The sequence below is a fragment of the Theobroma cacao genome, chromosome 6, assembly GCF_053813885.1.
Source record: "Theobroma cacao isolate CCN51 chromosome 6, ASM5381388v1, whole genome shotgun sequence".
NCBI classification, from domain to species: domain Eukaryota; kingdom Viridiplantae; phylum Streptophyta; class Magnoliopsida; order Malvales; family Malvaceae; genus Theobroma; species Theobroma cacao.
In genome coordinates, this window is record NC_142644.1 from 1,699,052 (window position 1) to 1,724,162 (window position 25,111).

The 25,111-nt window shown below is 31.9% G+C and overlaps 1 protein-coding gene and 1 long non-coding RNA gene across 3 annotated transcripts; one reads left to right on the top strand and one right to left on the bottom strand.

Moving 5' to 3' along the window:
- The first annotated feature begins 3,838 nt into the window (after window positions 1-3,838).
- Window positions 3,839-5,686, top strand: LOC108662406 (uncharacterized). Its single transcript, XR_016027021.1, has 3 exons — window positions 3,839-3,948; window positions 4,102-4,261; window positions 5,364-5,686. It is a non-coding gene; the product is annotated as an uncharacterized LOC108662406 (long non-coding RNA).
- Window positions 5,687-16,764: 11,078 nt separating this feature from the next.
- Window positions 16,765-24,757, bottom strand: LOC18595216 (TMV resistance protein N-like). Of its 2 annotated transcripts, XM_018123372.2 has the most exons (8): window positions 23,580-24,757; window positions 21,699-22,794; window positions 21,542-21,585; window positions 20,034-20,271; window positions 19,818-19,920; window positions 18,664-19,676; window positions 17,135-17,685; window positions 16,765-17,022 (listed from the first exon to the last, which is right to left on the bottom strand). In XM_018123372.2, the coding sequence occupies exons 1-7, from the start codon at window positions 24,080-24,082 to the stop codon at window positions 17,146-17,148; spliced, it is 3,537 nt and encodes a 1,178-aa protein (XP_017978861.1). In that variant the 5' UTR covers window positions 24,083-24,757; the 3' UTR covers window positions 16,765-17,022; window positions 17,135-17,145. The 2 variants fall into 2 exon arrangements, with proteins under 2 accessions (XP_017978861.1, XP_017978860.1); XM_018123371.2 differs by having other exon boundaries at window positions 18,664-19,920.
- Window positions 24,758-25,111: the final 354 nt, after the last annotated feature.

Here is a 25,111-nt window from a genome sequence, read left to right on the forward strand (position 1 = left end):
TTAAAATTATTTGATTCTTAATTGTTACAATTGAAACTTTTAATCCTTATTTTTTAAAAAATCTAAATATTTAACCTCAATTTGAGCATTTAGTCCAAAATTTTTCTACTTCAATTATTTCAATTCCAAAGCATTAACATGTGTACACGCTTATCACCTTCAAAATTTGACGCGCTTGCTTGTTTTCCGACACCCAAGGCCGGCCCTTGGGTGAAGCCACCCAAGCAAGGGTTTTAGGTCTCCAATTTGGGGAGGCCTCAATTTTAAGGAACATTTAAAATTTTATAATAATTATAATATAATTAATTATATTAAAAATATATAAAATTAAAAAAATATATATAAAAAAAAAATTCATAAAATTATTTGGTATTTTACTTTTTTAATTATATGCCTAATAAATCTCAATTTTTTATTACTTTCTTATTTCTAGAATGTTATTAATTCTCAACTATATTTTTTTATTTTCAATAAACTAACAGTCATATGTATTTAATCATCTCCAATAACTATTTTTTTCTCACTTATTTATCTTATTTTCAATCAACGCATTTAATGATTTTCAACAGCTATTTTTTTCATATATATAAAATCGATTATTTTTTTAATGTATAATATCTACTTTTGAAATCTTCCTTTCTCATTTACTCTTTTTTCCTTTAACTTCAATTTTCTCCAAAAAATACACAAGAAGTATGTTTTTTTATTATCTTCATAAAGTTGTGAGCCTCATTTACGGTTTACAATAAGCATTCAACAATTAGGTACTATTGTTCTAATCTTTACATATTTTTTACTTTAATTTAGATTTATATTATATTTTTATATTATTTTTATTTTATGTGATAGTTGATTTATTTGAATTAAAAATTTTGATTGTTGATTTTATATTAGCCATTAAAAAATATAAGATAATTATAATAGTTAAATATTTTAAAGATAATATTAACAATTCCAGTAAATGTTGTTTCAGGAAAAAGAAGTTTTTCAAAACTAAAATTAATAAAATCTTATTTAAGATCAACAATGCCTTAAGAAATATTAAATGGATTGGTTATATTATCAATTGAAAAAAAAAATATTAGAAGAACTTGATTATAAAAGTTTAATTAAAAATTTTACATCTCAAAAAGTTAGAAGAATAAAATTTTAATAATTTTTTTTTAATTTTAATAAAAAAAACTTCATTTAAATATTTTACTTTAAGCCTTTAAACTTCTTGGATTGCCCCTGCCGACACCCTTGTCTTTCCTCACCTTTTTCTACATTTCTCACTTTGCAAATTCTAAAGTACAATGATTAAAGAATCTTGAAAAAAAACATAAACACATATACACTTGAGCATGGATTTTGAGTTATGGGGGATGAATACGTTGAAAAAGAAGAAGACTCATGAGGATTGTGCATTCGAGTTTCAAAAAAGGGTTTTGATTTTTAGGGTCATGTGTTGTTTAGTAATTGAATAGCATCTTGACATTTTGAAACGGAATATTTATTCTGAAATCTAATAGATTTGAGCTAAATGATGACAAAATGTTCAGATTTGAATGGATTTTATAAAAAAACCAAAGAAAGAGAAAAAAACAAGAGAGAAAAGAAACATGATCAATTAATGGGATCCACCTTTATGAGCTTTTGCGTTTGTCGACATGGAGATCACTTACAAGTCACACATTTCTCACTCATTGTCTAATTGATTCTCGTGCGTTAATGCTTTATATTCTAATCATGCGGCGGTCTGAGATGGGATAAGGTTGCTGTTTTCAGACATAGTTTTGAAAAGCAGATTGCAACGAATCAGCTTTTTGAATTTCGTGGATGAGATTAATTGGCGGAAAGTTACGAAGGGATTTTAATGTCCTAATTAAAACTCCGATATTGGTGACCTATTCTACCATTCACGCAGCAATTTGATCTTGGGACATTTTAATATCTTTCAGCCATCACGGGAGTGCTGCAGCAGACGGTTCAGCTTTGGTTTTTTTCGCTGTTAGAATTGTTGCCGTGTATATGTTACCATCAGTGGCCTAAATATCTCCAATTTTTGGGGCCGGGATAGGTTTTGAGGATCCTTTTTAGTTTCATTTATTTTTATTTTCAATGTAACATAGAGTCTAAAGTCCTATTTGAGTTTTGGCACCCAATAATAAATTGCATACTTTTCAAAAAAAAATTATCGATATCTATCAAATACTATTGTGATTTGTTTCAAATAGATCAAATTAAAGCATACAAGCACATACCAAAAGGATAAAGTTATTAAAACACAAGTCACTCTAGTATAACCACATTCTATTGTCACATATAAAACATTTCAGTTTGATCCATTTTGAATTTCGATAACAAATCTACAAAAACATTAAAATCACAAAAAGTGTATGCAAAAACAATATCTCCAATAAATTTTATCAAACTATCAATTTTATTAAAAATATGTTACTTATCCCAAATATAAGCAACAAAACTATCATTATTGGAGGGAGACACAAGAACAAAGCAGCAGGTGATTCCCATCCACTGACTATCATTCAACAAATTGAGAGGCAATGGTATCCCTACTAATTTTCCCTCACCCTGGTGACTAAACCATTCAAAGATTTCACCTCCGTCCTTCTCTTTTTTCGTTTACATTTTCCTGCTTCAAAATTTCAAAAGTAGAACGACTAAATTTTTTTTTTTTTAAAAAACACAAATATACTTGAGCTCGGATTTTTTGTTATGAAAGATGAATTGGTTGAAAAAGAAGAAAATGAAATGAGGGAGGGTAGTGCAATTTGGTTCCAAGAAAGGGTTTTAATGTTTACTGTTATAGTAGTTTAGTAATTCAATCATGTCTTGACATTTTGAGGTGAGATATTTATTTTGAAATTTAATGAATTTGATTTTTTTTTTTTGCTGAGTTAAATCGAGTAAATTCATTAAAACTTAATAAGAATTTACAATGGAAAGGATTCCTCAAGGAGAGGACCTAAGAGCAAATTAAAAAAGCCAATAGTTATGGCTGAAGCAAAATGAAAAAGAAAGACATAGCAGCTGGAAATAACACCACATAACAGGGGTCGAGAAGGAAAAACAACCCAGCAATGATCAAAAACAGAGGAATAGTCGCAGCAAAAGCAGAACAGTGGTCATAAAGAAGCAGAATCCATGAGAGAAGAAATCGAAATAAATTGATTTACTATGAGTAAATCAATTTGGAGATGGATACAAAAGATATACTTCTCATATGTGGTGGGGCATTTATCAATTTGGAGAAAACCATTTCAGAAAAGTAATTTCATCATTTAATGTCTTATACTCATGGTGATTGTTTGTTAAAATTGTGCTTTAGGCTATGGTTTAATTTCCTCTAACGTAAGATTCTTCTATCGGCTTTGGGGCACCTGTCCGTGCAAATAAGAAGAGCGGTAGCTTCACTACTATTTCAGTTACATCATCAATGCTGGAATCTCTGAGAATCAAAACTTAAGATGGTTAAGGAAACTGCATACTTTTCCATTGCCATTTCATATTTGTGTGGAAGGAAATTCTGGCTTCATTGTATATTTCTCTTAAAAAAGGATTTTCTTCACTATATCAGAAATGCAACCTCATGCTTGATTATGAACCTACAGGTTGAAAGTGATGATCTTATTGCATATGGATTGATTCCTGAATTTATTGGGGGCTTTTCTATTTTAGTTAGCTTATCAGGTTTAAATGAGTATTAACTTGTTGAGGTGTGTTTTTCATTTGATCTCATGTGTATTTTGCGGTAAGGCGTTGGACTAGTATATTGTTGTGAAAAGGGTCTTTACCTTTGATCTATACTTCAAAATAATTTCACACTTTTATATCTGTTTTAAGAAGATAAAGAAAATATGACAGTTAATTATGAATATATAGGCCCTCATGAAGCCAAAAAATGCTTTTGGTAAGCAGTACAAGAAAATGTTCAGCATGAATGGGGTAAGCTTTCCATCCTATTTTTTACTCTTCAAATAAAAACATAGTTTTTAATTGCATTAGTTTTAGTTGGGATTTACCCTTTCAATTAGACAAGGAATTTTTTTAAAAAAAAGGTTACCTTTCTTGTGCTCATATACTCATGCATTTGAACAGATTCTAGACACCAAGATTGGAATCTTATGGTGTAAATGCAGTTTTGGATGATGAAGAAGCTGTTGGGTCAGCGGATGAAACAGGATGTGGAGCTAAAATTCCTTATGGTGATGGTGAGCTGGACAGGTTTCTTGCGAAAAGAACATTGAAGGATTTTGTGGTATGTTCTCCTGATGCACCCTCCTTGTAATTGTTGTCTAACTTTGAGCGTCTTTTTATTATTGTTTGTCCTATCTTTATTGATTTTTAAAGTGAAACATTTGAATTTCATTAAGTAAAACCTGTCAGGATTAAACAATTTTGAAACAATTTTTACAGACTTTGGAGAGAAACATGATTTCGAAGGGTGTTCTAGCTGTAAGAGGACAATAATTTAGATGGAGTTAAACAATTTTGAATATCATAGGGTCCTCAGTGTTTTGGGTTCAGTATCATCTGGCGCATGGAATACAAATGCGTAATACATATTAATGGGATGTCACTGAAGCATGTTAAATTGTGTTGGTTTTATGTATATACAGTTTGAAGTCCATCTATTACACTAAAAAGTTTGAAACTGCATTATCTGAAACTGTTCTGCTTTCAAAAGATGGAGAGAAAGAGAAAATTAAAAAAAGGTTGAAGTTTGAATTTGGTTCTTCTACCTAAATTCCATCCGTTTTAGTCCTTTATCTCAGTTCTAATCAATTTAGTTTACGCATTATTTATCTAAATTCCATAGTTTATGCATTAACTTAAAAGACGTGGTATTTTGGTGATAGTCTAACAGAGTGAGGTGGATTAGTTTTTTGGTTACATGACACATATATGTCTAAAAAACATCACATTTAATTTTGATTAAATAACAATTAATATTTTTAAAAAATTTTAAAGATTAACTTTTAGTAGCTTTTATTAAAATTTAAAGTTTTTTTTTTGTACTAATGTGTGTCATGTGGTTAAAAAAGTTCAATTAACATATTATGTCATTAACAACATAGTAACTACGAAAGTTTAACACCATTATCGATTTTTCTTTAATCAACTTTTAATAAGCTTAAATTCATTAAAATAGAGATAGAGGGATTAAAATCACTAAATTGAAATAGTATAAACATCAAATTCAGACTTCAACCTAAAAGAAATCACAGTATAGGACTTCAACTTGTAATCAAGTTGTGGTTGCATTGTAATTTTATTCAACTATGTAAGCTTTAAGAATGATTTCTTGTGTGAAACGTTTACTTAATTTAGCTTTTTCTTTTCTAAATGGTATGACACAGTGCTTGAAGATGTTTGTTAGTAAGGTTGGTTGGCGACCTTACGGGAGAAAAGGGTACTAGCAGAGGCCCAAGTTGTAGGAGGAAATTGGGGGGATCTTGTGAACACTATTCAAGTCATATAGTGTAAATGTAGTTGGCTATTTAGGCTTATTCGATCAAATGGTAAAGCTGGGGTGATTCCTATAGAAATTTTAAGTTTGAGCCAGTGCTCTCACTTGTACCAAAAATGAAAATTAAATGTGTAAATAGTAGTTCTTCATGTGTTTATCATTGTTAATCAGTCAGCAGAATTTTTGCTGGAAGATTAATCTGAATTTTTTCAAAATGCTGTAGTACTTTTTTCAAATAATCAATGATATTGTTATTGATTAATATATCTGATTTTTCACTTTTATTTAATTGATTATTATTAGTGATTTACCATGAATAATGTTACAATGTAAACCATATATAATATTTATTAAAGTAACATAATATGTTTGAAAGTAGGTGACCAATTAGTTTTATTGTTAATTATTATTTTAGTTTATGAATTTTTTATTTTTAAAGTTGTTATTTATTTATTTGGTAAGAATAAAGAGTAAAGAGTAAATGGAATTGAAATATTTTATATATAATTGTCAAAATTGAATATAATAGAAAGAATTTACTTTTTCCGTTTCATTAAATACTGTTTTGTTTGCCTATCTTTGATTGCTTTGAATTAATAAAGATTATTTGGTACATGATGTAATTATTTGTTTTAAAAACAATTACCCTTACATGATCTATGAATGCAAGTTGATTAAATTTAACTCATTTGAATTTAGATGACCTGCTCAAATTTTACTTGATTTGATTTTAAAAATCAACAAATGATTCAAACACTAGCAAACAATTCATCCAAGATCTAAATTCATAATAATTGAAATCCAAATTATCTAAATTATCATTATTTAAAATTGATAAAATTTAAATTTCATAATAATCCAAACCCAAAATAATCAAAACTTTTATTATTCAAAATGATCCAACACAAAATGACTCAAGCCACTTGATTTCCATCTTATTAAACTAATAATAGAAACAAAATCAATGTATGCAAATAGTTGATAAAATTTGTAAACCACATTACATGTGAAAGGAAAATCATTAGCCTCTTTTCCGTTCTTAATAGGGAAGTTAGATGGGCTCATGTATCTCTTTCATTTCACCTAGTAATGGATTTAAAAAGGGTGAGAGAATAAAGGTCAAATCTATGGAGGAAGATTAAGATAATGCACTTGAATTTATACATGAATGAAACCCATATCCAATAAATATCTTTTTCTGTATTGAGTTTTTCTCCATTCAAAATTTAAAAATTTTCAACCCCTTTCATTTTATCACTTGCAATTTTAGCCCATATTACCATTTGAGCTCATCTATTCTTACAGGCTTGCAACTATCACAACAACAGTAATTCCCCTCTTCAAATATGATATTAAAAAAAATATTAGACGTATATATGTTACAAATTGGTGAATATATAACTTTGAATAACTTAAATATAACTAATAAAAATGAATAAATACTCAAATAAGCCTCTGAACTATATCAAGAAACTAAATTTAAGCCTTATACTCTTATGGTGTTCAAATAAATTTCTAAATTTTTATTTTTGATCAAATAAACCCCTTTCATTAACTGCTGACTAACTTTCGTTAGTCAATGGTACAATTGGCAACTTTTGATGCCACATCATCTGCCACGTGGCATGTTGATATCGAGATGACACATCAACATGCCACATGGCAAATGACATGGCATAAAAAATTATTGACTCGAAATTGGATTTTTTCCTTATCAAATGTCTAAAAATTATTGTTTAGGGATTTGAAACAAAAAATAAAAAAAACCTAACTATTTCAAACTGAGCACCCTCGTTTCGTAACTGATTACCATTTTCTTAATTAAAGCCATCATTCCTAACGAAGGGGGTAATAGGAGAGGTGATAGGGAACCAGCAATTTGCTTTTGTGCTTGGGAGGCAATTGGTGGATTGCGCGCTCATTGCAAACGAGGTTGTTGACATAATGAGAAATGATCGAGTGGGAGGTGTGTTCTTTAAAGTGGACTTCGAAAAAGCTTATGATATAGTGAGCTGGAGTTTTCTTGACTTCATTCTGAGCAAAATGGGGTTTAGGGCGAGATAGAGAGGGTGGATAAGAGCATGTATTTCCATTGCCAGGGTATCCGTGTTGGTTAACAGCGTACCGACACGACAATTTAGGATGAAAAGGGGATTAAGACAAGGATGTCCCTTATCACCATTTTTATTTAATTGTGTCTTCTGAGGCATTTAGTGTATTGATGAGTAATGCAATGAGATTGCGATTTTGTAAAGGAATTGAGGTCGGACATAAAGGATTGGTCATCTCTCACTTGCAGTTTGTAGATGATACAGTTATTATGTGTAGACTAGAGTGGGAATTAGTACACAACATCAAAAGGATCTTGATGAGTTTCCAATTAATTTTTGGGCTGAGGATAAATTTCCAAAAAAGTAGTCTGATCGGAGTAGGAACGGAGGAAAGGTTGGTGGCTGAATGGGCGAGTAGGATTAGATGCAAAGTGGAGAAATTCCCCTCGAGGTACTTAAGCCTACCTTTGGGAGTTAGAAGTAATTCAAAAGAAATTTGGAAATTGGTGGTGGAGAAATTTGAGGCTAGACTTGCAAGATAGAAAGGCAAAATGCTCTTGATTGGAAGCAAGGTAACATGTCAAACCCTATTCTATAAAATAATTACGACGTTATTTACATGCTCAATAGAATGTTTACATATTTAGGAAGTTCGAGGAGTCGTTAAAAGATGATATTGCCCCTAATGGTACCATTAAGTCAATTAAGCCTCGAACTAGTTCAAATAGGAATTTTAAGGTGAAATTAAGAGTTTCACAGTTAAGGGATGACTCAAAATGGTAATTCAAAATTCGAGGATCAATTTGGAGTCAAACCGGAATTTTCACTATCTAGGGGTAAAATGATCATTTTGCAATTTGAGGACAAAATGGAAATTTTAGAAAAAATTTTCTTAGCCCCATTTGACATGTTTGAGTATGATATGAGTATTGAAGTACAATTGGAAGATTTAGCAATGAAAAATATGAGTTTTCGGTATTTTTAGAGTATAAGGGCAAAATGGTAATTTTACCATCCGGAATCGAAAATTTAATTTTTGAAAGGATTTTGATCAAATTTAATTATTTGGAGTGTGAAATGAGTATGAGGAGTGAAAATTATGCATTATGGCAAATTTTCAAATTTTGGGACAAAAAAGGTAATTTTTAAAAAGTTTGGGGGGCAAAAGTGTAATTTTGAAAAATTTGCTCCACCAAAACTTTGAAAAAATCTGAAAATTTCACTTAAGACTTGGATAAGTCAAAGGGAATTCATGGTGGAAAAAGTAGGACAAGTGGATGGGTAGAAAAAAAAAATGAATTAATAAAATATTCAAAATATGAATAAAATAATATTATTTCATTAAACTAATAAAAAGGCATAAAAAAAAAATCAGCCCATAACCCATTCTTCTTCTTCAACATTCGGCCAAGCAAGAAACAAGAGAGAGAGAGGAGAAAATAAAACCCTAGCCAAGAAATTTAAAGGGAAAATAGGTGGAAATTCAAAAATCAAGTGAAAAAAAGGTAACATTTCTTAAATTTGTCTTGTGCTTTACCTTTCCCATGCATTTCCCATCATTTTTCATGGTTGAATCATGTGATTTGAGGATGATTTCAATTGTGGTCATATGGGTTTAGAGAGAGAAAGTTGTTAGATAAATTTGATTTTGAGCTATGTTAGTGTTTAATGTTAGTTTAACATGTTTATGAGTAAAACAATAAGAAAAATATTTATTTTCTCTCTGAATTTCTCTAGGTCGAATCTAGCCAATGGTATGTGAGGATGAGGTTGACTTTATTTTAAGAGAATTGGGTGAAAAAACGATGAATTATGAGGTTGGAAATTAAATGGGAATTTTCGGTGCAATAAATTGAAATTTTTACCTACTAGGGGTAAAAGCGTAATTTATAGTCCGAACTGATAAATTGGACCAAATTCACAGTCATTGAGGTATTGTGGATATAATTGGATAATTGAAATTGAAATGGATGGAATTGGAGTTGAATTGGGGATTTTAGGAATTTGCACCGTGTATAGGCGAGTTAGGTCGGACACCGTAATTAAGCGATTGTCCAAACATTTCAAACCCTATCTAGTGCATACGCATGGATAAGAGCCTGAAATAATTTATGATAAATTGACACAATTTATTGAATTTTGTGTCATGGATTATGGATAGATGGTGAGTCAATTGTTTTGGGTAAGAGACTGCACCCGAGGGCGGAGGATATGAGTATTTCTACTCCTAATACTGTGAGTAAACTTATTATCGTCTTAATTATCTAGAGTAGTTTTATACAATTGTGTGATTTTAGGAAAAATGGGTTTAAATGGAAAATTGCTATGTTTTAGGAGAAATTGTGATTTTATAAAATGATTTTATAAATTTTCTGGCAAATCGAATACTGATTTTGAAAATAGAGTAATTGGAGACCTCCGGCATGTTGTAAATTTATTATTTGAAATTGATGGCTTATGATATATTGTTATTGCGTTGACATAACTGGCTGGGCTGTATTTTATGAATTGTATGAATTCTTTTATTTTACCCTTGCAGGCTGGGTAGTAAAATATTAGCCTTGTCATGCTGTTAAAATTTTATTATATGGTGGGTTTAACTTGCTGCAGTAGACGGGTTCCGTGGATCAGCCTATGAGAGGGGCACGGAAACCCCGTTTATATGTGCTTACCTCGGTCGGAGAGGCGTGTAGGGTATCTCCTGAGGTATGGATAGAGTTCACGTCACACCGAACCACCTCGTGATGATGAAGTCTGCTAACGCCAAGAAATGGCTGTGTTTTTCAAACTAAAGATATGTTTTACATGTATACGAAATTTTAACAACCTTGACGGACTCGGTTGGATGCCCTGCGCAAGGTATCACCGAGTATGAGTTTTGGCATGAGCCAAATTTTATGAGAAACATAAGCCTTGAAAATCATTTTAATTGAATTATAATTGTTTTCATGGGATGGAATAAATTTCTAAGTTATGAAATGCATATTGGGATGGGATATTTTATTGTCTCCATTTACTCGGCTTTAGATACTTTAGATGGTATCTGTTTATTCACTGGGATTATAAAATCTCACCCCTTCTTCCTATATATTTTTCAAGCTCAGGACAGTTTGTAAATAGTCGAGTAGGACGAGAACTAAGCTCGAAACTGCATTATAGAAAGTAAGAGTTCACAGTATTACATCCTCTTGGTCAATTGGGGCCCACGTGTCATTGCAGATCAAATCTTATATTTTGGTTATCTGTATTTCTATTCATACAATTTTTACTTTACTTTCATGTGCGAAAAAAAATTATTTACGAATATTTCTATAAAAATTTATTTTATGAGAAAATAGAATATTTTATTTACTATTTTTGAATAGTACTAGTTGTCAACAATTTTCTTTTAAATGAACGTTTTAGATATCAAAACTTATTTCTAAGTATGAAATATGCGTTTCCACCTAATTATTGCATTTTTAACCTGTCTCAAAATTTTAGAGGAAAATGACAAAAACGCCCCTATAAGGTAGAAATTAAAATTTTATTGTTTTTGGACGAAAAAAATGATCTGTATTGTTTTAAAACATGATTTTTTGTAACGGTAAATCACAGGGTAGGTGAGAAACTGATACGAGAGCCTTGCGAGGTCTCGATAGGGTACTCGGAAGATGAGTGCCTATCAGGACATCGAGGCGGTTGTCACGAACTCGAAGGTGGTTCCGGGTCGTGACATAACACCTATCAAATCTATGCTTGCCAGTCTTCCTAACTTGTACATGTCTCTTTTTCAAATGCCGATAGGGGTAAGATAGGAACTAGAAAAGATAAAAAGAAGATTTATCTAGAGTGGGACCCAAGATGTTAAAAAAATCTGCTATATTGATTGGAGCTCCATTTGCACCTATAAAGAGTTTGGAGGGTTAGGGTGGGTCGATCTTCAACTTAAAAATAAGGCTCTACTCAATAAGTGGATCTAGAGGTTTGGCAATGAGAAGGACAACCTTTGGAGGAGGGTTTTGGTTGACAAAAAGGGTGGCGATCATGGTGATCTTCTTCCTGAACGAAAAAATGCATGCAAACAATCCTATATTTAAGGAAACATTACAAAGCCTATAACGCTTGAAGGTGATGAACACATAACACTGAGGGAGGGAATTGGCTACATTATAGGAGAAGGAAAAAACGTGCACTTTTGGACGGAGGAATGGATAAAATGGAGGATTCTGAAAAAAGATTTCCTGAGGATTTTTGCGTTAGCTACTAACAAAGAAGGCAAAGTGAAAGAGTTTGGTGTTTGGGTTGATGGCTTATGGCAGTGGAGGATTAAATTGAGACGCATGTTATTTGGGTGGGAGAAAGAGCAGCGGGAAAATTTACTGAAAGTCATAATGGAGAACCCAGTGATAAGTGGGTATGATGATAAGGTGATTTGGAAAGGGAGTACAAGTGGGGAGTATTTGGTGAGCTCATTTTGTAGAACAATGGCATCTAAGGAAAAAACCTCAGATGATATTTGGAAAAAGGTCTAAACCAGAGCTACTCTATTGAAAGTTGAAATTTTCTACTAGAGGGTAATCAGGGGTAGGGTAGCAGTTAAAGCGAAATTGGTGAAAATAAGGTTATTGAGAGAAGATTTAGCTCTTTGTATGCTTTGCCAAGAAAGGAGGAAACAGTTGATCATCTCTTCTTTGAATGCAAAGAAAGTTGAAAAATCTGGACTAGATAAGGGTGTAGATGGGGTATACAATGGGCAACGCACTCAAAGGCGTATTTCTTCCTCCTTGGTTGGGGAGAGCTAAATAGATATGGGGATAAAAAAATATGAAATCTAGCAGTTTTTGTGATTATTTGGACTATTTGGTTAATGAGAAATGACATAGTCTTCCAAGGTAAGGTTTGGGATGGAAAACAATGTTTAGACTTGGTAATGGCTAGAGTTACGTGGTGGACAAAGGCTAGATGGCCAGAGAAATGCCATCAAACAGTAGAACAGTCTAGGAACTTTGATATTGATAAAGCTAAAATTAGAAATGAGAACAAGAAAGAAAAGATGAAGTGGCAACCACCAAAGAAGGGATCCCTCAAGTTTAATGTAGATGGTGCAACAAGGGGTATGTCGGGGCAAGCAACTATAGGAAGGGTCCTTAGAGATGAAGGGGGGGCTATCAAAGTGATGTTCTTGAAATTTATTAGAATAGCGGATGCAAACACAGCAGAGGTTCTAGCAATTAGAGAAGCCTTCAAGATTTTTGGAGCTTCTAAATGGGTGAGGAGTCATGTGTTAATAGTGGAGAGCAACTCAAGCAATGCAGTGAGTTGGTTATACAACCTTGAAAAAGCGCCATGAAATTTACGAAAGGAGTTGTTGATTCTGGAGGAGATTAAAAGAAAAATAGGTGAGTATAAGGTTATTAAAATTAGTAGGGAAATAGGATGGTTGATGAGTTGGCAAAATCAGGAGTTATGAAGGAAGAGGAGATGTTGTTTTGTTGTGAATAAAAGGGTTGGAAAAGAAGGAAAAGGACTGGGAGGAAGAGCAGTGATTCTTCCTTTTTCTCCCACTCATGCTTAGGCGTGTAGTTTCTAACACAACCTGAGTTGATTGCTTTCTAACAAGTGTGCGAAATGTGTGAAGGTGGTTTGCTGGGAGTTAGTTGCTTCTTTGGTAGAGTAAAGGAGATTTTTCATTTAGAGCCATTTCTTAAGTAAGGAGGCTTTTATCACTTGGTGCCAGGTTCTAAGAGAGTTTTTCAGTTTCTGTAATGGATCCCATGAAATAATATGGCATAAAAGCTTTGGAAAAAAAGAAAAAAAAAGAGGAAAAAGAAAGGAAAAGAGCTTGGAAAAAAGATAATTTAGTGGAAAAATAATAAAGAAAAGAAAAAAAAAAGAGGAAGGAAGAGAGAGGAGAGGAAAAAATGGAAAAAGAATAAAAGGAAAAAAGATACGAAAAAAAGAAAGAGAAAAGAAAAAGTTACAAATATCTTAAGGCAAAGTTGAAAAGGTCCCATATCTTCTCAAAGGTTTGTGGATGAGGGAGGGTGGGGTTCGAGTTCATTGTGGGAGTGTTTGTTGGTTGGGGCAGGTAAGTGGTTTCATAAGGCATAATTTATTTCCTCTTGAGTTTGTGCTTGTTTGCTTGTCATGGATGGTTCCTTCAAGGTCTAGAAAGGAAATGATGGTCTTTTGATTAGTTGATAGGGATTAGTGGGGAAAGTGGGGTCATGAGAGATTTACTTGCTTTTGATTTATTGTTTCCTTCTCTAGTTTTTCGGCCTTAGGTTTTCTGAGGGTGAGGTTAAGAGTAAGGTAGGTGTTTTAGTTTTCATAAACACTATGTTAACATCTTTGGTCCTTAACGCTTGGGATGGATGAAACGAAAAGGAAGGAAAAAAAGAAAAAAGTAATAGTAAAAAAAAAAAAGAGAGATAGGGAGAGAGAAGAAAAAAAGAGAAAAAGGGATAGGAAAATTTGTCATGACCAAACCGAAGGAAAGAGAGTGGAAAAGGAAAAAGAGAAAAAAAAAAGGAAAAAATAAGAGAAAAGAGAAAAGGAAAAATGAAGTAAAAAAAAAGAAAAAAGTGGAAAAAAGAGGAAAAGGTTAATAAGAAGAGAGGTGGAACGGATAGGTATAAAGGTGTGAGTTTATCCTTATCCTTATCATCTTCCTCAAGTATCTGTGCTTCTTATGCTCTTTGTGTGTGCTGAGAGAATCAAGTTGTTTCTTTTTGAGCCATCCAAGGCAAAGGTTAGGCCATCAAGCACGGTGGTTCGCCTGTTTGAGTCTCACGGTTGCTTCAGATGGTGTGCCATGGTTTTATGGAGGATTCGATTCTGGATGATACACTTCAAAGAAGCTGTGAGAGGCAACTCTTATGAAGGTTCGTGAGCTGTTGAGGGAGTTATGACACTTAATCGATGATTAGAGACTATCATGATAGTGGAAAAGTAAAGTGTTGGTGTATGGTAGCTGGTATGTGTAAGGGATATCTTGGTCAGTTGAAATGAACCTGAAGGACAAAAGCGAGAACACGTTGTGGAGGAAACTTTGGTGGATTGTGAGAAGTCAGGTCCATGGTTGTTCGTGGGATGTAGAAGGGAAAATTATCAAAGAAGTAAGAGGGAAGTTTGCTATTGGTGGCTTCATGGTGTGACCTTTGTTTTGCCTATCTTGATAGACTCGAGGGGGTTTCGACTAGAATATTTCTTCTGTTTGAATCGAAAATGTATTGGTCAGGGCCATAGACGCTCTTCTTCGTTTTTCACTCTGCTTGAGTTTTGTAGTTTTTGATTTTTGTGTAGGGGCTTTTGTTTTCAGAACACTGCGTGTCTGTGAGATTTGGTATGTTGAGATACTACGAAGTGCTCTATGAGCGGCTGCTACTTTTGTAATTGTACAAAATAGGCTTTTTCCAAGGTAGTGTTATGCTGACAGGAGTCTCCATGCTTGAGACTCCTCATGACATTACAACTTATCTACAATAAAACTTATCTTTCAAAAAAAAAAAAAAAAAGCCATCATTCCTAACAAAAAAAAACTTAATCCAACTTTTCCAGTTCGATTAAAACCATTATTGCTCGACTGAAAGTTGGTGTAGAGAAATCCGATAATACTAGAAATGATTTTGAGAAGAGAAAGAGTAAAGTTGAACATACAATATGTATAATACTGAAACTAGCAAAGACACATAATGTTATTCCATGATAAAAGAAAGTAAAATCTTTTTCTTCTCTTTCCTAGAATTTGTAAAAGAAAGTCAAATCTTTCACTTCTTTTCCCTAGAATCTATAAGGGAAATCTGATGTTGTTTTCTTCTTTAAAATCTGTAAAGAAAATCTAATGGTGTTGAATTTTATTTATTAACAATAATAGATTCTCTCTCCATGTCTTTTATAGTTTTTGAAAATTTAAAATTACCTAAAGAACGGTTTTTAAAAGAGGAATAGAAATTTTAGATAAGGAGAAGACATTTTGACTATAAAATACGTTGGGTTTAAAAAATATTGAAGAAAGTGAAGGTTTTTTTTTTTTGTTAGGAATGACGATTTTAATTAAGAAGATTGTAATCAGTTAAGAAATGATGGTAATCAGATTAAAGCAATTAGTTTTTTTTTTTAATTTTGCTATTTAAAATTTCTAACCAATAATTTTTGTACATTTGGATGAATAAACAAGGAAAAAACTCAATTTCTAGTCAACAATTTTTTATGTCAGGTCATTTACCACATGGCATTGATGTCATTAAGATGACACAACAACATGCCACGTGGAAAATGACATGGCATAAAATATTGTTGATTGTACCATTGACTAATGGAAGTTAATCAACGGTTAATCTAAAGGACTTATTTGATTTAAAATAAAAATTTAAAGATTTATTTGAATGCAATAAAAAGATAAGATCTAAATTGACTTTCTTGATATAGTTTGGGAGCTAATTTGTGTATTTAGCCAATTTCACTCAATTTAAACGATCCATCCATTTCCAATTTGACTTGACTTTAAAAGTCAATAACTTAAATCCGAGATGACAAGAACCTAAATAATCTTAATATCAAATCAAAATGACTCAAACCTGAAAATGACTTGAATTTTCTTCTATCCAAAATGATTGTCCATCTAATTGTCACCTCTACCTATTATGACATTACGAAATATATATATATATATATATATATATATATATATATATATATGTGTGTGTGTGTGTGTGTGTGTGTGTTTATATATATATATGGATTTTCTTATCATATGGAGTTTTGTTTTAAGTTTAAGTTTGTAAATTTTCTATTTAAAGCTTATAAGTATTTGCTAAAGATTCCATAAACTATCACATCTCTAATGCTAAAAATATTTTTGTTCTACTCGTTCAAATCATGATTTTGTTAAGTATGGATATGCGATTAGATACTATCGTGATCTATTTCAAATAGATTGTATTAAAGCGCACACACGCATGTACACACATACACACACACACATATAAATACAAGTCACTCCAATACCACCACATTCAATTATCACATATAAAACATTTCAGTTCAAAACATTATAAGTGTAGTTAAAAAATTTTACAAAAGCAATAGCTTCATGGAATGTGTACACAAAAACAATGTCTCTAATAAATTTCCTCAAGCTATCAATTCCAATCAAAATGTGTCACTTATCCCAAATATAAGCAACAAAACTAAAAATGGCAAGAATTAGATATTGTAGAGTAGCAACACAATTGAAGTGCCATTTTTATTCACTTAGCATACACAATTTTAAACTTTGTAAACCACACCATAGGATTTGAATCTGACTTTTCAAGTAAAGAACATAAACAACTATCAAAAAATGAAATATTCAAATGCACGTTACAACACAACTTAGGTTTAATTAATACTACGTTCACATAAAGCTGTTAAAGTGCGCACAACTAGGCTGAAATGCTAATGGCAAAGATAAGAGGATCAAAACGATATCCGCAAAGGATTTCACCTCGGTCCTAATTTTATGACCTTTTCAACCTGAAAATAAGGAAGAAAGGATATACATGAAAATTAAACTTATAAGAGATGCTCCTAGATCTTACTTTTCGAGATAAAATAGAAATAATTAAAGTCCAATTTTAGTGATTACCTGTTGATCCATCAATCGTGTCTTTTTCTTTTCTTGCTAGGCTGCTCCATTGTTGGGTCCAAGTCCTCCAAATCACTTGGAAACACTAATCGAGCCCCACACTTGTTCACCTTGGTACCAATGCCAAGGGTTTCGAATAAAATCTCGATTCCAATACAACTCCGTATCCAATCTCCGCTTCGTAAAATCTCATATTGGCCACTTTTGTGCTTCAAAATATTGTCCAAAATGTCACGATGCAAATAGCGTAGCCAAAGGTGGTCCTCGGAGATCTGGCCTGATTTGCTTTTAAAATAATACCCTGCAGTGGGTGTCCTACATGTAAAACCTTCAAAATGGATTTTAATAGTACAACTAATTTGCTCCCGCCTCCAAGCAACATTATTAGAGGCAGGCACAAGAGCACAGCACAAGGCAAATCCCATCCACTGAATATCATTTTGCAAATTGGGTATCATTACTGAACATTCCTCACTCTGGTGACTAAACCATTCAAAGATTTCACTTCCAGGTATAACAATGTCAAATTCTTGTCTTGCATTCGCAACTGCCTGCAAAACAAAACCTCGTTATTGGGTAATTAGCTTTAGATTAAATACACATTTTGTCATAGAATTATATTGAAACTTTCAATGCCTGGAGTTTGAAATTCTTAATTAGATGCTTAGACTTTAGTTCAATTAGTCTGTTTGGACAGTTTGATTGATATTGTTACTCAAACGGATGAAGTGATCAAAGCAACGAGTAAGAATGCATCACATGTCTAAAAAAAAACATCATTTTACTTTTTTATTTATGTAAAAATTGTTATTTCAAAAATTAAAATTAAAAAATTTAAAAAATAAAAAACTGTTTTTGTTACAAAATTTTACTTTTAAAATTAAAAATAATTTTTTTGGAAAATTCAATATATTAAAAAAAATTCCAACTTTCTTAAAAATGTTATCTTTGAAATTTAAAATAAACAAATTTTAAAATATGAAAAAAAATATAAAACAAATTATTTTTGAAATAAAAAATAAAAAATTGGGGGGAAAGAGAGAGAAGGGTAGGGGGCAAATTAGTACCAATCTAGCCAGCACGAGCTACATCGACACCTTCCCTCTATTTGCTCCCCACCCTCTTCTTCCCTATCTCCCTGATCAATTCCCCTCTTTTCTCTCTCCCTGATTTTTTTTCCTTGTTTTGTTTTTTTTTCTTAATTTGTCATTTTCCAGGTTTTAAAAATTTTCAGAATTTTTATTTAATATTAAAAATAAAAAATAAAAACAAAAAATGATGTGTCACATGTATACACTTTTTTGTTAATTATTTTTTTGTCACATCACCGGTTTAAATAACATTATTAATTAAAGATTCAAATCATTTATATTCAACGAAATTAAATTGAGTATTTAATTATTACTTTTAAAATTTTAAGTACGAAATCGATAATTTTACTATAATTGGGATAACAAATATGTAATTAATCCATTAATTTACTATTATAAATTCTAGAAAGTGAGAGTAAGAGAGCTTGAGAAATGTACCTTAAGATGTCCTTTTAGCATTCTTAATGCATTATCATTCGCAGCCAATTTGAAGCAGTTAACACCATAATAATGTATCGTATACGATGCAGTGTAAGCTTTTGTTGGATTTGGAACTATTTCCAATGAAGCACAACCATCTAACCCTACTGCGATTATACTTGATGGAAGCTGAGGCAATGTTTCAAGCTTTTTGCAACCCCCCAGTTCGAGAAGGTAAAGCTTGGGAAGTTGACAAAGATTTGTAGGTAGGCTGACGAAATTGTTATCCTTAAGAATCAGTGTGACCAATGAGGATAAGCAACATATAGCACTAGGAAGAGCCCCTTCACAAAGATTCCTGTCGCTTATATTCAGCTCTCTTAAAGAACTCAAACTTGATAAACGAGGTAACTTCAGAGCCATGGAATTCAGACTTTTTTTTAGAAGCATGGGATTCAAACTTGATAGCAGTACTCCGCATCCCTTCCTATATATCCACTGTAGGAAGGATGGTGGTGAATCTTCAAGTACAGAGCAGCCCGACAGATCAAGAACCTTTAGGCTGCTGAGATTTCCAACTGAAGAAGGAAGTTCTTCCATACTTGTGCCATCTAAATGGACCTCTAGCAAATGTTCCATTTTTCCGGTAATCTCTGGAAACCTTTGAAGATTCTTACAGCCTGAAAGAATCAATATTTCAAGAGATTCCATTCCAATTTTGGTTGGGAGACTCTTAAGGCTTTTGCAGTTTCTTAAATTCAAAAGTTTAAGCTTGGGCGAAAATGCGATGGATGGATGGACATGTGCTAAGCTGGTGCAGCCTTCCAAATTCAAACTTTCGAGATTTTCCATCATTCTGAAGTCCGGTAAATTTTCAAGTTCAGAGCAACCCGAGAGATTAAGAACTTTGAGATTGCTGAGATGTCCAAATGAAGAGGTAAGTTCTTTAATACTTGTCCCATCTAAATAGAGCTCCAGCAAACATTCCATTTCCCCGGTAATTTCTGGAAACCTTCGAAGATTTGAGCAGCCTGAAAGAATAAATGTTTCAAGGGATTGCATTCTAATTTTGGTTGGGAGACTCCGAAGGCTTATGCAGTTTCTAAAATTCAAAAGTTTAAGCTTGGGTAGAAATGCGATGGATGGATGAACATGTACTAAGTTGGTACAACCTGTTAAATTCAAACTTTCCAGATTTTCGGTCGTTGTGAAGTCTGGTGTCCTGATCAGCTTTCGGGAGCCTTGGAGGTCAAGGAATTTCAGTTTATTTAAATGCTGTCGACGAAACAATAAAAGGAAAAGAATGTTATTTTTTAATGATATTCAAATTATATGTAATTTATATGAAGCTAAGTTAAAAGGTCAACATCAAATAAAGTAATTCTTACTCTGTCTCCGTTCCATAGTTGTTTAATGCAACTATTAGGTAGGAGAAGCGCAACAAGGTTGTCTGGTTGGAAGTCCCAAGGCAATGATTTTAAAGGACATCCAAGCCACTCAAAAAGCCGTAACTCATTAGAAAGATATATGTGATCACAAGCTTTTAGGAGACCATGAACCATGAGCAATCTTAGTTTTCTCATCTTCAAGAAGGCATCAGCCCTCAAAGTGAAAGTCTTGTACACCCTAATAAATGATAAGCAAAGGCAAAAAGACAAATGAGCTTCACAACATATTTAGAGCAATCCAACAACCAAAAAAGTTGGAGTATGTGCTCATGAACTTGAGTTTCATCTTCCACAAAAATTATTTAAGTCTTCAAATATATTGATTTCTAATGCAATCAATATATGTCTTTCGCATTCTTATTTCTTGTCCAAATTCAATCAAAATTTAGATTCCTTTATCAAGCTCTCATGGTTTTTCCTTTTCGTATTTTGGTAGCATTAATGTACTAATAATATATCATTGAAATTTTTAGGTAAAGTCATTCCAAATTTTTATTTTAGGAATTGGTTTAATTGATAGATGAATATTTCTTTAGTTACCTATGTATCTTTACAATCTCCACAAATATTGTAACTCAGTTCTTTTATATAAAATGAAAATTAACATAATTTCTTTAAATAAATAAAACATGTTTGGCATATCCATTCCATACTACTCAAATTGGCTACCATTTATGAAGCCCTCGGTAGGCTTAATAAGCTACCATTTGACAGTTAAAGATAATTCAGAGGAAAGAAAGAAAAAAGGAAAAAAAAAACATTCTTACTAAATAAAAATAAATTAAAAGTGTGGCATATAAAATATAAAAACTTAATTAAATAAAATAAAAATATATTTAAAAATTTTAATTTTTATATAGTTAATAGAATTATATATGGATATTTAAATAAAATAAATATCAATCAATTATTAATTCCATGAAACTAATTGATAAAATGTTTAATTAATATTAATAGTTATAATGTAAATGTTTAAATTGATTTCAATTCTTTTATTTTCTTGTAAAGAAAACTAATTATGTTATTTTTACATGGTAAATGTAATATCCATGCTTATATGTTTATTTAAATAGTTAAAAAAAACATTTTATTTCATACCATTGCTTTTATATATAATTTCAGAAAAGAAATAAATGAAAGTTGAAAATGTGTAACATAAAACTATTATACTTAATAAAATAAATTAAAATAGGATTACATAATACATTTGAAATGTTTATTTAATTTTGTACGTAGTATATTGTATTTTATAAGAAGTAATATAATGCATGAGAATTATATTCATTAATTAAGAATATCTCAATTTGATAAGAAAATCAATAATTAAGAATAAAATAGTTAATTTAATAGATTATAAAAAATAAATATGTGGTTTACTATTTGTATTTTTGGAATTCAGGTTTTTATAATTAATAAAGATAAAGATAAAAGGAGATATATATTTGTACCCTATAGTGTTGTTGATGACCATGCCTTCAATCGCTTCTGTACCCTAAACATCAAGAGTATCATAAGACTTTACACAAAGAAAATGGATAATTTGCCAAGTTAAGTAAAGAGTAAAATAAGTAAATAAATACATTATACTCTTTATGAAATACTAACCGAGTTTTGTGTTAGCACTTGATATACATCACTGTCCTCCGACAATCTACATCGTTTGCCAGGTTCATCAAGAGACTTTTGTCGAACAATATTTCTTCCCATCTCTTGTAGCAAATCATGCATCCAAATTTTGTTGTATTTAACTATTACGAGAGATCTCTCTATGAGAACATCTAATCCAATATCTGGATAATACCCACAACCATCCAGTATTTTTTTTACAAAATCTCTGTCGCGCCCCTTAAAGAAATGTGCAATATCTAGAAATATATTCTTCTCTGTATCCGTTAATCCATCAAAGCTTATTTGAAGACAATTGAGAATTCTATTGTTAGGTTCACTTTTAAGTCTATCTATGGCACTTCTCCATTGAGCTGCACCTCTACCACAAAGAAAAGAGCCCAAAACTTCAAGAGCTAATGGAAGGCCACTAGCATATTCCACAACGCTTTCGGAAAGCGATATGAAATCATCTTTCGGTCTATCACTTTTGAAAGCTTTCAAACTCAAAAGCTGTAGGGCTTCGGAGTCATCCAATGTTGTAGGCTTATATACATCATCAACTTCGTAGGAGTGCAACAACAGATGCTCATCTCTAGATGTTATGATGATTCTGCTCCCTAAACCAAACCAATCACGCTTTTCAACCAAGCATTTGAAGTGTTGCATGTTATCCGCATCATCAATAACAACGAGAACCATTTTATGACGTAGCCTACGTCTTATAATTTCAATTCCGTCCTCAACACTAAAAAATTGGAAATCTTGTCCAGGTAATAGCAAAGAAAGAAGTTGTTTTTGTAAAGAAAGAAGTCCGGATTTCATTGCAACTTCTCGAACATCAGCAAGAAAGCATTTACCTTCAAAATAACCAGACATCTGGTTATAAACAACTCTTGCAAGAGTTGTTTTACCTATGCCACCCATTCCACAAATTCCTACAATGCGAACATCATCTTTCCTAAAGCATATTTTGTCACGCAGCTCAACCAAACGTGAATTAATTCCAATCAAGTCATTACGAACACTGGGATATGTTTGACATAACTTTTTTGATATCACTCTAACGACATCTTGTATGAATTCCGATTCGTATCTATAAACCCAAAAGGTCAAATAAACATCATAAATCAGAAAACAAAAATTATTGTTTGATTTATATTATATTTGAATTTTATCAACACACGTTGCTGCAGGGACAAAATTTTTTATTAATATATATATTAACATCAATATATCAAAAAATTATTCACAACATTATTTAGTTTATTTGCAATTAACATTAATTAATTTTTTTTCTTTTTTGTCCATATTAATCTTAATATTTTTGATATAACCAATTAAACTTCCTACGAATTTATTTTTAGATATAACACATAGAAGAAGATGTAATGTAAAAAATAAAATTAGTACTTAACTATTGTTGATATTAATATACGTTTTATGGACCTCATATCAGTAAAAAATAAAATAAATTTTAAAATTATAAATTAAACTTTTCTCTAATTAATAGGCATGTTGAGTTGGAAAAGTGAACTCATGAAAAGTGATATTATAGTTTATCTAAATCTTCACTGATCTGAAATCTCTTACGAGAGATACTAAAAAATTAAAGTAAGCTCATGTCAAAATGGATCTCTCTCCTCTATGCTATTATTCTTGTGTTAGACATTCTCCATTTTCATTTCTTTTGTTATTGACAATATAAAAATAATAGTAAGAAATAAATAATTTTTTAACCTATTTAGATAAACATATAATAAGCATATTAAGTTAAGATATAAATAAAACATATAATCATATTATAATTGATTTTCAAAAAATATTATATTACCATGTCAAAAAAAAAGGTCAAACAATGTTAATGGAAGGAGGAGGTACCTATCTTTTAACTCCCATCCAGTGATACAAGATGCTTCAAGTAAAGCATCTCGCCACCTTCTTGTCTTGTCTTGATTATATCTTTTTTCATGTTCAGCAAAGGCTTCTTCAACGCTCCCTTCCTGTTTCCGTAGCTCACGTGGCTCGACATCATAAAAAACAGGATAGATCTCATGTCCACTCTCTTTTTTCTGTTTAAGAATCTCAACAAGTTCATCTAGACACCAACTTGAAAAAGCATACGTTTTTGAAAAAACGATGATTGAACACCATGATCCTCCAATTGCTTTAAGGAGCTCTGGTGCGATGCTTTTGCCTTGCTCAAGCTTTGGGTCATCTCTGAAAGTGATCAATCCCTTCTCTATTAAACAAGAATATAGATGGTCTGTGAAGCCCTTGCGGGTGTCTTCACCACTAAAGCTTAAGAAAACATCATATTTCCATTGAGAAGAAGATGAAGATGATGATGGAGAGGAAGTCAAGACAATACCGTCATCTTCCATGAGGAGAAGCAAGATAGGAAAGGAATCAATTTGGAGAGTAAATAATGCTGGAGAGAAAATGAAAAGCAAATTGACTTGACTGTTGAAAAGCGTTCACATGAATTCCAAAAGTTTGCTTCTTCCACTATTTCAATTCCAAAGGCATTGGAATTCCAAAGCAAATAGTGTCAAGTAAAAACATGTCGCTGAATGGAATAAATGCAAAGCAAATTGACTTGACAGTTGAAAAGCGTTCACGTGAATTCCCAAATTTTGCTTCTTCGACCATTTCAATTCCAAAGCATTGGCGTGGGATCTACTTTTACGCGTGGTTGTTTTTTCCATGCGGAAAAAATAAAAAATATACAAGTCACGCCTCCCCTAAAGGAGACCGTGGATCCTAAAGGAATACGACTTTGGAGGAAATATTTGAGGTAATGAGGCAAGAAATGCAAGAGATGAAGGTATGGCCAAGCTATGGCCTTTGCCTAGCTTTTGAGCTTTTATTATATCAAATTAAAACATATAAACACGTATAAAAAAAATCAAATTAAAACATATAAACACGTATCAAAAAAATAAAACTATTAAATACTAAAAAATCAAATTACCATTAAAACTCAAGAAAACATCATATTTTCATTGAGAAGAAGATGAAGATGATGGAGAGGAAGTGAAGATAGTACCATCATTTTCCATGAGGAGAAGGAGGAGGAGGAGGAGGAGGAGCAGGACGGCAAAGGAAACAATTTCGACAATAAATAATGCAATAAAATGAAAGCAAATTGACTTGACTGACTTTCCTATTTCAATTCCACAACATTGACGTGGGTACGTCTTCATCACAAAAGACCTACTTTTACGCGTTTTTGACGTGAAGGTACTTACGGGTCAATTGGAGTGCATCTTTTTCTACATATCCTCATCTTCATCGTGGATTTTTGAGTGATGGAAGATGAATAAGTTTGACCAAGGAAGATCGTGCAAACTGCTTTCAAATTTTTTATCGTATATTATGACAAAATTTAATATTTCATATTTGATATTAAA

Coding starts and splice junctions, on each gene's coding strand:
- LOC18595216 (XM_018123371.2), bottom strand. CDS start 24,082: ATGGAAGATGACGGTATTGTCTTGACTTCCTCTCCATCATCATCTTCA. Junction 21,586..21,698: donor AAGTGCTAACACAAAACTCG/GTTAGTATTTCA, acceptor CTTGATGTTTAG/GGTACAGAAGCGATTGAAGG. Junction 20,272..21,541: donor GTCATCAACAACACTATAGG/GTACAAATATAT, acceptor ATCATTTATTAG/GGTGTACAAGACTTTCACTT.